General features: G+C 34.1%; 1 protein-coding gene and 1 long non-coding RNA gene across 2 annotated transcripts in view; one reads left to right on the forward strand and one right to left on the reverse strand.

Moving 5' to 3' along the window:
* mef2ca (myocyte enhancer factor 2ca) overlaps positions 1-17,334 on the reverse strand; it is a 108,785-nt gene that overhangs the window by 49,672 nt on the left and 41,779 nt on the right. Inside the window, 2 exon segments of the mRNA NM_131312.2 lie at positions 1,749-1,952; positions 15,368-15,556. Coding sequence (NP_571387.2) covers positions 1,749-1,952; positions 15,368-15,421 — 258 coding nt within the window. The 5' untranslated portion in view covers positions 15,422-15,556.
* LOC147842209 (uncharacterized) lies at positions 11,302-15,494 on the forward strand. The gene is made up of 3 exons (XR_015501680.1): positions 11,302-11,809; positions 12,716-13,859; positions 14,207-15,494. It is a non-coding gene; the product is annotated as an uncharacterized LOC147842209 (long non-coding RNA).

Genomic DNA, 17,334 nt, shown 5'->3' on the forward strand with positions numbered 1-17,334 from the left:
TTTCCCGGGGAAATATTTTCTCATTGCTCCCACTGGGAGCGCCATGGCCTTTCATGCATGTGGGGTGGGAACCTTCAACTTCTCTCTTCCCAAACTCAGACTTGACAGGTGGTTTAGAAAAGGCCTGTTGCTCTTTGGCGTCTTAGTCCCTGAAGATCCTGAAGATTACACCACAACAAAATCCTCACCTAAAGCCACTGCACGCTTTGCCCCGTGACCTTACCAGGAGCTCACATGTCCGGTAAGGTGCTGGCGATGAAAAAACGAGACCTTAAATCTCAGTGGCACCTGACCTGCCCTCTTAAACCTGTTGCGCAATGCCGTCCTGACAAGATACAGAAAAGTCCTGGTCCCTGTGCTCCAGCTCAGCCTGATCCGCAATTTTAAAGCACAAACGCATGGGGAAAAGGTTTACTGTGAAGACGTTGACTACACGTTCCCTCAAAAACAAACACACAATCCCTCAAAAACAACCACACGTTCCCTCAAAAACAACCACATGTTCACTCAAAAACAACCACACAATCCCTCAAAAACAACCACACAGTCTCTCAAAAACAACCACACAGTCTCTCAAAAACAACCACACATTCCCTCTAAAACAACCACACAATCCCTCAAAAACAACCACACGTTCCCTCAAAAACAACCACACGTTCCCTCAAAAACAACCACACAATCCTTCAAAAACAAACACACAATCCCTCAAATACAAACACACAATCCCTAAAAAACAACTACAATTTCCCTCAAAAACAATCACAAGTTCCCTCAAAAATAACCACACAATCCTTCAAAAACAAACACACAATCCCTTAAAAACAACCACACGTTCCCTCAAAAACAAAAACACAATCCCTCAAAAACAACTACACGTTTTCTCAAAAACAAACACACGTTCTCTCAAAAACAAACACACATTCCCTCAAAATCAACCACACGTTCCCTCAAAAACAAACACACAATCCTTCAAAAACAAACACACAATCCCTTAAAAACAACCACACGTTCCCTCAAAAACAAACAAACCCTCAAAAACAAACACAATCCCTCAAAAACAACCACACGTTCCCTCAAAAACAAACACACGTTCCCTTAAAAACAAACAAACAATCCCTCAAAAACAAACACAATCTCTCTCAAAAAAAACACACGCTCCCTCAAAAACAAACAAACAATCCCTCAAAAACAAACACAATCCCTCAAAAACAACCACACATTCCCTCAAAAACAACCACACGTTCCCTCAAAAACAACCACACGTTCCTTCAAAAACAACCACACGTTCCTTTAAAAACAACCACACGTTCCCTCAAAAACAACCACACGTTCCTTCAAAAACAACCACACGTTCCTTTAAAAACAAACACACGTTCCCTCAAAAACAACCACACGTTCCTTCAAAAACAACCACACGTTCCTTTAAAAACAAACACACGTTCCCTCAAAAACAAACACATGTTCTCTTAAAAGCAACTACATGTTCTTTAAAAAAAACACATAGTCTCTCAAAAACAACCACACGTTACTTTAAAAAAAAACACACGTTCTCTCAAAAACAACCACACGTTCTCTCAAAAACACGTTCTCTTAAAAACAAACACGTTCTCTCAAAAATAACCAAACATTCTCTCAAATACAACCACACGTTCTCACAAAAACAACCACACATTTTCTCAAAACTCTACTGAAACAAAATAGTTAGTCAAAAAAAGGGCAAACTCAACAGGAACTGAGCTGGAACTTACCTCCACGATGTCTGAGTTAGTCCGACTCTCATGCGGCTCGTTGTACTCGGTGTATTTCAGCAGAACTTTGTCCATGTCCGTGCTGGCGTACTGGAAGAGTTTATTAGTGCTGTTGAAGATGATGAGGGCGATCTCACAGTCACACAATACGCTCAGCTCGTAGGCCTTCTTCATCAGTCCAAACTTCCTCTTTGTAAACGTAACCTGATGAACAAAAAATAATAGAAACTTTACTCTTGGACCAATTAAACAGATTTAGTTCCATGACATGAAATTTTTAGCTAAATTGACATGTTACACCTAAACGAATTTTTACAGAATTTCACTTACAGAGGGTGCCAAATGTATTATTTAGTATATAATGTAGTACCGTAGAGTTCGCTATATTGGTTTTTTGACATTAGAAATTGACAATGGAAGTTTGACATTTCTATTGTCTGTACTATTTGCAGTATGTTTCTCTATTTGCATGTGTTGTGAGAATTTGCATGCATGCGTGCTGTCCTATTAATGATGTTTTCTCAGTTTGCAAGTGTTTTTCTATTTGCCTGCTTTCTTAACTTTGTTTAACACTCTCAAGATACATTTACAGGAAAACAATGCCAAAAACAGACACTTTTTTCTCTTCTTTTTTTAAAAAAGCTTCACATTGCACAATGTTTTTAAAATATTCTGCATTTAAACGTCCATAAAAACAGAAAAAACTGCTCGATTTCATATGCCATGCCAGGATCAGGAGAAACGTATTTCACGTATTTTTGCCAAAACGTAGCCAGAATCACAAAATTACAAAAAACATCGCCCTCTTGTGGGCATTTTACAAGAAGAGATTAACATTAAGGGCCCTATCATACAGCCGGCGCAATGTGGCGCAAGACGCAACGCAATTGCTACTTGCTACTTTCAGCTCGCCGCAAGGGTCATGTTGAGGCATTGCGCCACGCTGTTTAAATAGCAAATGCATTTGCGATCAAATGTGCGCCCATAAGCGTTCTGCTCTAAAAAAGCAGGCGTGTTTTGGCGCGTTGCTATTTTGAGAAACTGTAAATAGTCTGTTCTTTAGACCAGAACAAAGTCGGTCTATTGTCTGGCGCAAAGTGCGCCTGGCTTACACACTACACACAAGATGTAGAGCAATACGCAAATATCTTTACATATGAAAAAGATATAATATATTAAGGATATATATAATAACATATTAATTTCTAGCCTACATGAATTTAAAAGCCACTGCCTTCATACTTTCTTGATCTCGGGAGGCTTTTTCAGTTCATTCAATTTGCTTTAGTATAATGTTATTATTATTAGCAGTATTAGGCTACTTATAATATCTATATTTATATTTGTTTTATTAAAAATAAGCTTAGATTTGTCCACCTATCAGGTTTTAGACCATATGGGGCACAGCATGTGTATTAGGATATAACTCAGGTTTTTGAACACACTTCGTTATTATTGTTCATTTATTCGTTTGCTGGAAATTAGAACTGAATTTAGAAATAGTTTTGAAACGAATATTTGCGCTTAACAAACAAAATTAATTATTTATAAACTAATTGATCTCTGTGCGTAAAGGTTTCCCTATCCACGAGAGCGAAAGCGAAAGTGAACTTACTTTACGTCATGTAAATAGCAATGCGCTTATGGCGCGACGCAGCTGGCTCTTAAAGGTAATGGGAGATGAGACTCTGATTGGTTTATTCTCAAAACACACCCATAACTCATTAGGAAAATAAACTTAACCCTGTTAGACCATGCGCCACGGCGCAAAGTGGATTTTCCCGTCCTTAAATGTGCAAATATGGATTCTGACACGCCCTGAAAGCGTTTGCACCTTGCGCTTTGCGTTTTGCGCATGGACCGTCAAAATAGAGCCCTATGTATCGGGATATACATATTTGTAGAACTGTAGGCAGAATCATGTGCCCACAAAACACATCACTCTCCTGTGGGAGCTTTACAAAAAAGGAAAGCAAAACTTTTGTTGATTCAAAGTGATTCTCGTTTACACATATGCAAGAAATTGCAAAAAATCCTGTACTGCATATGCCAGGCCAGTATCAGGACGCATCAGAAGTAGAATGTATATCAGGTTTTGCCAAAACGTAGCCGGAATCACAAAATTACAAAAATATTATCGCCCTCTTGTGGACATTTTACAAGAAGAGCGTAGCTATAAGTAACAAGATGAACGTATATCTGGTTATGTAGAAATGTAGGTAGAATCTTGTGCCTACAAAACACATCGCTCTTTTGCCAGGAACACTTCCTAAAAGACATTATAATTTGAACGGCATCTGCCCTTTTGTTAGTCTTCTTTTATTAATACTGAGGTTTCCATAATCCTGGACTAGGCCATATCCTGAGCAGCTGCTGTGGTGGTGTTGAAAATAAGAGCGAGGTGTGCTTTTTTATGTTGCTAGGCAAAGACTAAATTAGCTGGGTATTTTGCGAGGGTGTTGCTGTTGATATTAATATAACTTTAATATCGAATAATATTGTGATATTCAAGATTTGTGAAGTCATACAGCTCTGGATAACTTTTCTTTCTTCAGCAACCACAAGTCTCTCCTATGTCTCGACAACATAGACACTGCAGGCACCTCAACGGAAATCCAGCCTGCTTTCATTTGATTGGCGAGTGAAACAGACGCGAGTAACGTAACGGTTTTTCCGCTGAGAATTTTTTTTCAACGGCAAAAACGCGAGGCGCAGCAGGCCCAAGGGCGCATAAGCAGCACGCAAAACACTCGCGGCCGTCATTAAAACATTCAAAAGAGGCGCCTCTCAACACATAAAATAATATTGACCTTAAAATGGCTTTAAAACAATTAAGAACAGCTTTTATTCTAGCCGAAATAAAACAAATAAAACTTTCTCCAGAAGAACAAATATAATAGGAAATACTGTGAAAATCTGTTCAACATCATTTGGAAAGTATTTAACAAGTTCACAGGGGGGCGAATCATTCTGACTTCAGCTGTGCGTGTTCCTGTAAGTGTCTGACAGGGGACTCTGGCTAGAGGGCTATCAGAGCTCTGCGTGCCGTGCTAAATTTAGACTGGGGAGTTGAAGGTGAAATTCTGCCCAGCGCTCCACAAATTGACAGCCCCGGGTGGTTGGGTTGCTTTGGCTAATGATGACCCAGCATCACCTTTAGGCTCGCCAGCAGGTTTCACTCAGAAAGGACAATTTCCCAAAGCCACCATTTAAACAGTCGGTGAACAAACGCTGCATCTGTGAGGAGATCAATGAGAGAGACAAACTCTCTCGAGGAATCTGCCTGAAATGTTTGAAACTCTGGATTATTTAACGGAAATGTTATCGCTAAACGTTGGCTCTTTCATACTGTACATGAGGTGTCTCATTTCTGACTCGTTACAGCAGCAGATATGAGCAGAGGTGATGTATTTATTCACCTATTTTTTATTATTATTTATTTATTATTATTACTATATGTATACTGGACTGTAATATATATATATATATATATATATATATATATATATATATATATATATATATATATATATATATATATATATATATATATATATATATATGTATATATATATATATATTACAGTCCAGTATACATTTTTTATTATTATTATTATTATTATTATTTATTATTATTATTAATTTTTTATTTTATATATATATATATATATATATATATATATATATATATATATATATATATATATATATATATATATATATATATATATATATATATATATATATATATTATTGACAGAATCTGTGCACTTTTTTATTTTCTATTTTTGCACAACATTTTGGGGCGACCGGGTGGAAGGTCTCATCTCTAATAAGAACTCATCTCTCATAACTGATTTATTTTCTCTTTGCCATCATGACATTAAATAATATTAGACTAGACATTTTTCTAAGACACTTCTATACAGCTTAAAGTGACATTTAAAGGGGCTAATAATTTTGTCCTTAAAATGGTGTTAAAAAAATTAAAAACAGCTTTCATTCTAGCCAAAATAAAACAAATAAGACTTTTTCCAGAGGAAAAAATATTATCAGTAATATTGTGAAAATTTCCTTGCTCTGTTAAACATCATTTGGGAAATATTTAAAAAAGAAAAAAGGGAGGCTAATAATTCTGGCTTCAACTGTTTATATGCATGCCAAAGTGCACAAGCAATGCATGTTCTGTGTGTGTGTGTGCTGCAAGAGTTCAGACGTCACAAACACACTCCAGCAGGGTGATCTTCTCACTCCTACAGCTCAACACACTGATGCTCTCACCTCCACATGATGGAGATTACACACACACACACACACACACACACACACATACACACACACAAGAGCGACAGATGTCTTACACATGCTCACTGAGACACCCACACAAGCATACACACATGCCGGTTGCACCATGTTCTTCGTTTTCCTCACATGTCTGAGTCACAAACACCAGCGTTTTACATTTTCCTGCACGCTGAACTTGCTGCATAATTTTGTTTTAAGCCAAATGTAGACTTTTCTAAAGACTTTTAAGTCGGGCTACACATTATATTGTCTCAGCATTGATATCGTAATGTGTGAATCTGCAATAGTCACATCGCAGGATCAGCAATGTCAAGTCGGGATTATAGTTGATCAGCACCACAGTTCAGAATACCTGCCCTGTGGGCTCATTTTCAAAACTTCAAAACTTAAAGCTTAAAACTGAGTTAAAGATTTGGTTCCCACTTTATATTAAGTGCCCTTAACTAATATGTACTTACACAGAAATTAATAGTTTCTTACAATGTACTTATTGTGTAAATACATGTATTTACTTTGTACTTATGCTTGATTAAATACCTGTATGTTATTACATCTGTAACTAACTTCTGTAATTGCATTTGTAAATACACTGTTGACCATCCAATAAGTACATTGTATTTATTTATTGAGGCTAGTACATACACTCTAAAAAATATTGTTTAGATAAAACAAAATAAATGAACGCAACAGTTTAATGTATTGAAGTTACGATCTAACAAAATGAAGTTCAGACAACAAACTTTTTTATGTTAGCCAAATCTTTTCCTCTTCAATCAGAGGCATTTTTACATAGCAAAAACCTCACATTTTTAAGTTGAGTACTCAAAAAATAAGTTGTTCAATTTATTTTTTATTATTAAAATTGAAAACAAACCCAGTTGTTCATGTGTTTAAGAAATAAATTTTTTCAACATTTTTGTTTTTCGCTAGTTTTATATGTGTATTAAACCACAGTATTTCATTGTTTTACCAAACAAAATCAAGTACTGTTCCATATTATCATTATAAAAAAATAACAACAAAAAAACATCAGTGTGTGGACTTAAAAATCCAAAACAACTCTATTAGTGTGAATTATCAATTCAATTTCTTTGAGTTGCTAAAAGTTAAATATTGTTTTAAAGTAACTCACAGATATATTTACCTTTAAATTAGCTGCATTTTTAAATTGATGTAATTATCAATATTTTCCTGTTTTGAAAACTTAATAAAATTATTCTGGCAACTTAAAAGTTTAAATCTTATCAGCATTTTAGAATTTTTAAGTTAAAATGATGTAATAAACTATGTAGTGGTAACACACTTAATATAAAGTGGGACCAAGGATTTTCATTTGGATGTGTTTTTAAGGCCTGTGACTGTGTAGGATTTAAGCAAACCTTAACCAGGAGGTTATAAAAGTATATAAACCAAAATTAATTGTATTTAATTATTTAAACAATGAAAACTTTACTGTTATTTCATACATTATTTTTGATTTTTTCTGCCAATACTGTTATATTTATACTTTTTATTATGTCTTTGTATATTAAATTGTTTGTACTTTTGATTATATGCGTTTGTTTATTTAGGCTTTAGACCAGGGGTCACCAAACTTGACACAAAAAAGAAAAAGTTTAATACTTTCTTGTGCCCAAGCGTATCGAAAAAAAATTATACAACAATAAGACATATATAACGCTATAACGCTAATTAGGCTCTTACAATGCTCAGCATATATAAGTACACCCCTCACAAATATCTCAATTAAATTAATATTTTTAATAGGAAGTTATACAATATTATATTTGTACATATACATTAGATTAGTCAGTACTGAAGCCAAATCTGGAGCTTATCAAACAAAATAACTTACAATAACGGTCCAAAATCTAGTACAGCCAAAAAATATTGAGTACAAATATTAAAAATGAGGAAACATTTTTAAAAAATGTTGTTACATTTTGTAGGTTGTAATTTTTTTGCAATATTTAGCTTGAATTTAATTGCATTATCTTTCAATTTCTAAATATGTTTGGTGACTAAAATTGTATTTTAGTAAATATATCAGTTTAATAAATCTGTTTGTTTAAATGCACCAAAATACGTTACCTGTATAAACTGAGAAATAGAGAAAAATATTCATATAAAATAAAATAAAATAAAATAAAATTAAATTAAATTAAATTAAATTAAATTAAATTAAATTAAATTAAATTAAATTAAATTAAATTAAATTAAATTTAATTTAATTTAATTTAATTTAATACTTTAAAAGGTTTTTTTGGAATGTGCAGAAAATTATATTATATTATATTATATTATATTATATTATATTATACATAATTTTTTCATTGTATATTATTTTAAAACATATATATAACCTGAGATAAATTAATATAAATAACTTATAAACAACAATAATTTTTGTTCATTTCATTGAGGTTAATACTGGTAATTTAAATGTTCAATTAAACGTTCTTATAAATTACAAACAATTCAATTAAAAAATTTTTATATTTTAAATTTTTACATAACAAAAGTGGTCAATGAAATCAAAATAATTAGATTAAAACATGGTAACATCATTTAATAATTAAAGAGAAGTTGCCGATTCGATATATATATATATATATATATATATATATATATATATATATATATATATATATATATATATATATATATATATATATTAGGTTAAGACTATTTCCAGAATGCAATAATAATATATAATGCAATAATAATATATATATTAGGTTAAGACTATTTCCAGAATGCAATAATAATGCATTATGAAGATGAATATGCATGCATTCTGTATAGATTCATGTTATATAATTGCATGTGTTTAATTTAAATGTTCTTTACTTTGAGCTTTACACACACATTTTGCAGGCATAAATAAGCATGCAGGTTTATTTGAGTGAATCTAAGACATGGCACACAGAATATCAGCGGGAAAGGGCGGCGCTGAGAGACTAATGGTGCCACTGCATGGGGGTCAGGAAGCACATTTGCGTGCATTTCCTGTCATAACAGGAAGTGTCCGACGGTTTCCCTCCACAATGGCTCTGCTTGTGCTTCCGGCGCTGTGCTGGTCACTAATGGGGGATGGAGACAGGTGGAGGAAACACACACGACAGGCAGACATTTATCCACTCAAACACTGAAGTGACGCATTGTTCAGACGCATCACGGTGAAGAAAAACACTTTCTAACTGCTCGAGTGACCAACAGGGGGATTTCTGAGGGGTTTTAGTGGACCTGGCGCCCCTACATTTGTAATCAAAGAATCATGGAACTGTGAAAATTACAATTTCACAAACACTGCATGGAGTTTGTATTCAATTAGACTAAGATCACAAGTTTCGTTGTGACAAACATAGTTCAACGATTTCTAACTGTTCAATTTACAAAAAAAATGTATTTCTGGGGGGTTTTGGTGGATCTGGCGCCCCTATATTTGAAATCATAGAATAATGGAACTGTGAAAACTACAATTTCACAAAAACTGCATGGAGTTTGTATTTAATTAGACTAAGATCACAAATTTCAATGTTACAAACATAGTTCAACGATTTCTAACTGCTCGACTTACAAATAGAAGCATTTCTGAGGGGGTTTTGTGGATCTGGCGCCCCTATAATTGAAATGATAGAATAATGAAACTGTGAAAACTAAATTTTTTTTTACACTGATATGTTCAGATGCATCACGATTAAGAAAAAAAATATTTGTAACTCCTAAAGTGATCAACATATGGATTTCTGAGGGGTTTTAGTGGATCTGGCGCTCCTGCATTAAAAATTATAGAATATTGTAACTGTGGAAACTACAATTTTACAAAAACTGCATGGAGTTTGTATTTAATTAAACTAAGATCACAAGTTTCGTTGTTACCAACATAGTTCAACAATTTCTAACTGCTCAATTTACAAAAACATAGCATTTTTGAGGGGTTTTGATGGATTTGGCGCCCCTATATTTGAAATCAGAATCGTAAAACTATGAAAAATTTAAAAAAATTTCATCGATATGTTTAGAGACATCATGGTTAAGTAAAAAATATTTCTAACTGCTCAAGTGACCAACAGAGGGATTTCTGAAGGGTTTTGGTGGATCTGGCATCCCTACATTTGTAATTAAAGAATAATAGAACTGTGAAAACTACAATTTCACAAAAACTGCATGAGTTTATATTTAGCAACTGAGTTTATATTTAATTAGACTAAAATCGCAAGTTTTGTTGTTACAAACATAGTTCAACGATTTCTAGCTGCTCAATATACAAACAGAGGTGTTTCCGAGGGGTTTTGGTGGATCTGGCGCCCATATATTTAAAATGATAGAATATTAGAACTGTGAAAACCAAAACATTTTAGCCAATATTTTCAGACGTATCAAGGTTAGGGGGGGAAATGATTTCTAACCCCTCAAGTGACCAACAGAGGGATTTCTGGGGGTTTTGGTGGATCTGGCACCCTATATTTGAAATCATAGAATAATGGAACTGTGAAAACTACAATTTTTACAAAAACTGCATGGGGTTTGGATTTAATTAGACAAAAATCTCAATTTTCGTTGCTACAAATCTAGTTCATTAATTTCTAACAGCTCAATTTACAAACAGAGGCATTTCTGAGGCGTTTTGGTGGAACTGGCGCCCTTTTAATTGAAATCATTGAATATTGGAACTGTGAATACTACAATTTTACAAAAACTGCATAGAGTTTGTATTCGATTAGACTAAGATTGCAAGTTCGTCATTACAAATCTAGTTCATTGATTTCTAACAGCTCAATTTACAAACAGAGGCATTTCTGAGGGGTTTGGTGTATCTGGTATAAAATCATAGAATAATCTTTCTTCAGCTTAATCTCTTTATTCATCAAGGGTTGCCACAGAGGAATTAACCGCCAACTATTCCAGCATATAGTTTATACAGCGGATGCCCGTTCAGCTGCAACCCAGTGCTGGGAAACATCCATACACGCTTATTCAGACACACTACGGCTAATTTAGTTGATCAATCCCCCTATAGCGCATGTGTTTGAACTGTGGGGGACACTGAAGCACCCGAAGGAAACCCACGGCAACACGGGGAGAACATGCAAACTCCACACAGAAACACCAACTGACCCACCCGGGACTCGAATCAGCGACCTTCTTGCTGTGAGGCCACAGTGCTAACCACTGCGCCACCGTATCGCCCTTATTAAAATATTAAATTTATTATTATTATTATTTTTATTTATTTATTTATTTTGCATTTATCCTGACCCCACACACACACACATCTGTGCATCTGAAGGGCCAAACGTGAAATCAGGATTGAAAGCTGGAACTATTTAATTTCATGCTAGCGCTGATAGCTGCGGGTCAGACCACCGGAGCGCTAGTTCTTAACAAGCTAATACCCACCAACAGCTCCACATATTCAGCATTCAGTCTGCATAAACCACTTCACATACTCAAGATCCTTTATTTTACTTGTCTTTCAATACGTTCATCTGTGTTGTGTTCTAGACTACAACATTCAGAATGATTTCACTTCATGATCTACGCAATTCCCTTTCTAAATTTCTGAATACTATACGTAATCAAACGTCTAATATAAGTGGACAACTGGATGGTTTAATTAGCGTACACACAGTAAACACTACAGGAAGACATATTTAGGCAAGTTAATTCCCTACAGTGTTCACAACACAATTTATGATATAATCTCTTACGCCTGTTTCACACCGCAAGCGTCAGCGGCGCGTGAGCAGAGCGTGAGCAGCGCGTATGTCGAGCAGTAGCAGCACGCAGGCGTTTGCCTTTCACACCAGCTGCGTCTGCAGCGCGCAGTTCTTCGGCAGCTGCTGCAGAGATCAACCTATCTCTGTCTATTCTATCTAGTTACCCATGTCTATCTATATACAAATACACCTTTTAAACTTTTCATCTGTCCAGCGGCAGAATAACAGCTCGTTAATTCATGCTCGTGCAGATGATGAGACGGACAAAAGTAACCAATGCAGGCCATTATTTTACTTATTTTCGTGTTGTCAGATTCACAGTGCAAACAGCTCCCGGTAGGAATAACTCGAGTGAACATAAAACAAAGTCGATTAGAACTTTCTTTTTCTGCTCAGCTGCACAGAACACAGCGAGCTCACATCATCCAGTATGCGTGTCGCACTACACTACCCACAATACACTTTGCTATGGACTACAAATCCCGTATAAATATTCTATTTCCCCTCTCCTACAACAACTAGTGTGCAACTTAAGCAAAACTGATACTAAAATAGTTTTACATTTGGTTTTGTAGTTCGGGCCTAAATAAATGTTTGTTGCCGTTTTTAATCGTTTTAAGTTCATTTGAATGACTATATATAAACCATTTGACATTATTATCGTATTTATTGGGTAAAATTGCTACTTTTTACTGTCATTCAATGTGTTTTGGTCATTATCAATGCACTGTCACTTTAATTGAGCGTGAGCAGCGCGTCAAAAATAGACCCAGCGCCGAAACTATCGCTGCACTGCTGCTTCGGCGACGCTCACGCCTCGCACTGACGCGCTGCTGCTGCGTGCGGTATGAAAACTCTAATCTGTTAACATGGACGCCGAAAACACACGCGCTGCTCACGCTCTGCTCACGCGCCGCTGACGCTTGCGGTGTGAAACAGGCGTTATGCTGTGTTTACAGCAGACACGGAAGAAGCATCAAGCACGAGTGATGAGCGTGGTGCAAATGGTGCGAATTTCGCCAATGCCGTGGCGTAAATTGAGCGTTTTACACGTTTGACGCACATTTCACACAAATCACTCAAGTTCAAAAATTTTAACTTAAGCGGACATTCACATTCATTTAACCAATCAGGAGCTTGCTCTTGTGGGGGCGTGATTATGACGTAGTGCCTGTTGTTGGTGTCCCAGGGGAAATCCTCCAGCAAACACCGACAACAGTTCATCAAACTGGGCTCGGCTCAGTCAGAAGCACCGTTAAAATCTCCATCATCCAGGTTGAGTTTCTGAGCTCACAGGGCTGGTGCACCTCTGAAAGGATCTTGTGGACTCAGATCCAGACCTAAACATATCGACACTTTTTTAGCTTTCACAAAGCGCATAAACACAGCTATTCTCTCAATGTATTCTGTTAGCCATTTAGCAATGAGGCTACAGTCACCGGGCAGACAGAAGCCCTGCCCATGACGCGAATCCGCGTCTGTTCTAAAGTGAATTTGACGCAAATGATGTGGGATTTGATGCGCGAATGAATCAGATTTGACACGCGAATGAAGCAAGTAAACTTAAATGTTCATGCGTCTATTTATACGCGAATAACGTGATTTATCCGTGCGCTCTGCGTCTGGTGTGAACACAGCATAAGATTACACATTTATGGTAACGTAAATGGATTACTTTTGTATTACTTTTGTGCTAACCCTTATTTGATGTCACATATACTGAAGTTGTGTAAAATAATATGTAATCTAATATGTAATCCATAAAAAGTAACTGTAGTCGGATTACAAGCATTTTAAAAAGTAGTTTACTTTAATTACAAGTGCTTGATGTTTGGAAATAATCGCGATGTGTGTGTGTATACAGAGCTGAGTGGATTACATATAAATTGTAATCAGTTACTTATCACAAAACAAAATGTGTAGTCAGTAATATAATCCCTTAGATTATGGTAATGTAATCTGACTATTTATGGATTACTTTTGGATTACTTTTATGCTAACCCTTATTTGATGTCACAAATATTGAAGTTGGATAATCTTGTACTTGCCATTGTATTGTAATGTAATGTAATCCAAAAAAAAAGTAACTGTAGATGGATTACAAGTATTTTAAAGAGTAGTTTACAATAATTGCAAATACTTTTGGAATAATCTAGAATAGATACTGGGTGTGTGTATACAGCACAACAAAATTTGTAGTCAGTGTTGTAATCTCTTAGATTACACATTTATAGTAAAGTAATCTGTCTACCTTTGGATTACATTTAGATTACATTTGTGCTAACCTTAGATTATGGTAATGTAATCTGACTATTTATGGATTACTTTTGGATTACTTTTATGCTAACCCTTATTTGATGTCACAAATATTGAAGTTGGATAATCTTGTACTTGCCGTTGTATTGTAATGTAATGCAATCCAAAAAAAAGTAACTGTAGATGGATTACAAGTATTTTAAAGAGTAGTTTACAATAATTGCAAATACTTTTGGAATAATCTAGATTAGATACTGGGTGTGTGTATACAGCACAACAACATTTGTAGTCAGTGTTGTAATCTCTTAGATTACACATTTATAGTAATGTAATCTGTCTACCTTTGGATTACATTTAGATTACATTTGTGCTAACCATAGATTATGGTAATGTAATCTGACTATTTATGGATTACTTTTGGATTACTTTTATGCTAACCCTTATTTGACGTCACAAATATTTAATTTAGATGATCATTTACTTACTACCATAGTGTAAAATAATATGTAGTCTAATATGTAATCCATAAAAATGTAACTGTAGTCAGATTACAAGTAGTTTATAAAGTAATTTACTCTAATAACAAGTGCTTAATGTTTGGAAATAATCACGATGACACTGTGTGCATGCGTGTGTGTGTGTGTGTGTGTGTGTAGAAATGAGTGGAGTACTTATGAATTGTAATCAGTTATTAATTACAAAACTAAATTTATATAATTCCTTAGATTACACGTTTATAATAATGTAATCTGACTACTTATGGATTACTTTTACATTACTTTTATACATTTAGATTACGTTTGTGCTAACCTAAGATCTATTTTTTTTTATCTGTCTGTTGCGTTCGTCCATTATCCGCGCAATCTGAATCTTGTGTAGTCAGTAATATAATCCCTTAAATTATTGTAATTTAATCTGACTATTTATGGATTACTTTTGGATTACTTTTATGCTAACCCTTATTTGACGTCACATATATTAAATTTAGATGATCTTGTACTTACTACCATAGTGTAAAATAATATGTAATTTAATATGTAATCCATAAAAATGTAACTGTAGTCGGATTACAAGTAGTTTATAAAGTAATTTACTCTAATAACAAGTGCTTGATGTTTGGAAATAATCATGATGACACTCTGTGTGCATGCGTGTGTGTGTGTGTGTGAGATGATTACTTATGAATTGTTCTCAGCTATTAATTATAAAACTAAATTTATATAATTCCTTAGATTACACGTTTATGATAATGTAATCTGACTACTTATGGATTACTTTTACATTACTTTTATACTTTTAGATTACGTTTGTAACCGAAGATCTGTTTGTTTTTACCTGTCTGTTGCGTTCGTCCATTATCCGCGCAATCTGAATCTTTTTCCTCCCCATGACTTCTGTCTGTTTTTTCCTTCCTCTTCCAAAAGTACAGTCCACACTCGTCTCCTTCTCCTTCCTCTGTCGTTCCTCAGCGCAGTCTTTCCTCTTCACTCGTTCCGCTCACTGTAAAGACTCCGGCTTTCGTTCCTGAACACACAAACACACACACAGATCTCTATCAGAAAACGTGTGTGTTTCACTTAGTGCTCCAATGCGTGAAGAAACAGAGCGTTCTGGTTAACAGCGGCTAAAAATAAGAGTTTCTTGGGAGAGGAATAACTGATTTAACAACAAATTATGTAGTTACTGTAATGGGATTCCAGTCATTTAGATTAAATCCTGTGTAAAATATGCATTTAGCATCTAATAAAACATTATTCTTATATGGGTTTGCATACAAAGAGTCCTGGAGATCTTAGTTTAAGGCATTGAGCTCAACTTTCAGCAAGATCTTATGTAACTTTAAGCTTTTTCAGACGTGTAATCCATATTAAAGCTCCTTTAGCCACTAGTCGACGGTGATGTCCAGCTCACGCTTCTCCAACTAGCTGATCAGGCTGGATGTGTGTATGTGTGTATGTCAGGATGAGCCTTAAATCACAAGTTAAAGCAGGACATCTTGTGTCTGCGCTGATGAAAGCCGTTTATGCCGTTTGTGAGCACAGAATCAATCCAGATAATAAATATGTAAATAAAAGTATATTAAAAAAAAGGGAATCTTTAAATAACACGATTAAATTGTTAATATTTTTATTATATAAAGTAATAAAAGTACTTGATATTAAATTACATTTTAAAACAATATTAATAATTAATTAAAAACACCTATATTGAGTATCGTTTATATATTTTTTAACAAATTCAAACTAAAATACTGCTTCAAATTTCATTTAAATGCTAATTTCAAAAATTGTATTCACTTAAAAAAAGAAAATAACTACGATGGCTTATATAAAATACTGTTTACAATAAAACAAAAGATAATATTAGCTAATGCTGATGTTTTTTTGATGACAACTTGAAAGAAAATTACACATAACACAAAGTAAACAGTAACTGCTTCCAAAAATGCCAATAATTTATTTGGACAATGATGCAAATATTGTGAATAACATAATTTTTTTACAGTATTTTTTTCTAAGGGAATGGAATAAATGAAATAAATAAATGAATACAATAAAATAAAATGCAATAAATCAAAATGCAATAAATAAAATGCGATAAAATAAACTGCAAAATGCAGAAACACAATAAATAAATATTCGGAAAAAAAAATCTATAAAATAAATGGCAACAAAATTAAATGCATTAAACTAAAAAGCAAAAAAATGAACTGCAATAAAATAAAATGCAATAAAATAAAATTGCAATGAAAATAAAATGCAATAAAATAAAAATAATAAAATGCAAACTAAAAATCGCAGTAAATAAAATAAAATTCAATAAAATGCAATTAAATAAAAATGCAATAAAATGAAAAAATCTATAAAATTAATTGCAACAAAATAAAATGCAATAAAATATACAGCAAAAAATAAACTGCAATAAAATGCAATAACATAAATTAAAATAAAATAAAAATAATAAAATGCAATAAAAAACTAAAACCGCAATAAATAAAATAAAATTCAATAAAATAAAATGCAATAAAATAAAACGGCACAAAATAAAATTAAATAAAATTAAATAAATTCTACTTAACACATGCATTGAACCAAAGCCTGAATTTTTCAGTCAGGGAATTGCCAGGTAAATCAGTGAAATTATAAACATGCTCTCACAGGAACTGGACAAGCTGAGGCAAAACGTCTTGGAGGTCAGATGTGGTCATGTGTGAGTGTGTGTGTGTTTTTCCCCATGTGCCGAACAGATAAAGACGGTGAGAGAAAGAGCAACAATCTAGGATCAGGATCTCCAGAGAGCAA

Source organism: Danio rerio, chromosome 10 (genome assembly GCF_052040795.2).
Source record: "Danio rerio strain M-AB ecotype USA chromosome 10, GRCz13ab, whole genome shotgun sequence".
NCBI lineage: Eukaryota > Metazoa > Chordata > Actinopteri > Cypriniformes > Danionidae > Danio > Danio rerio.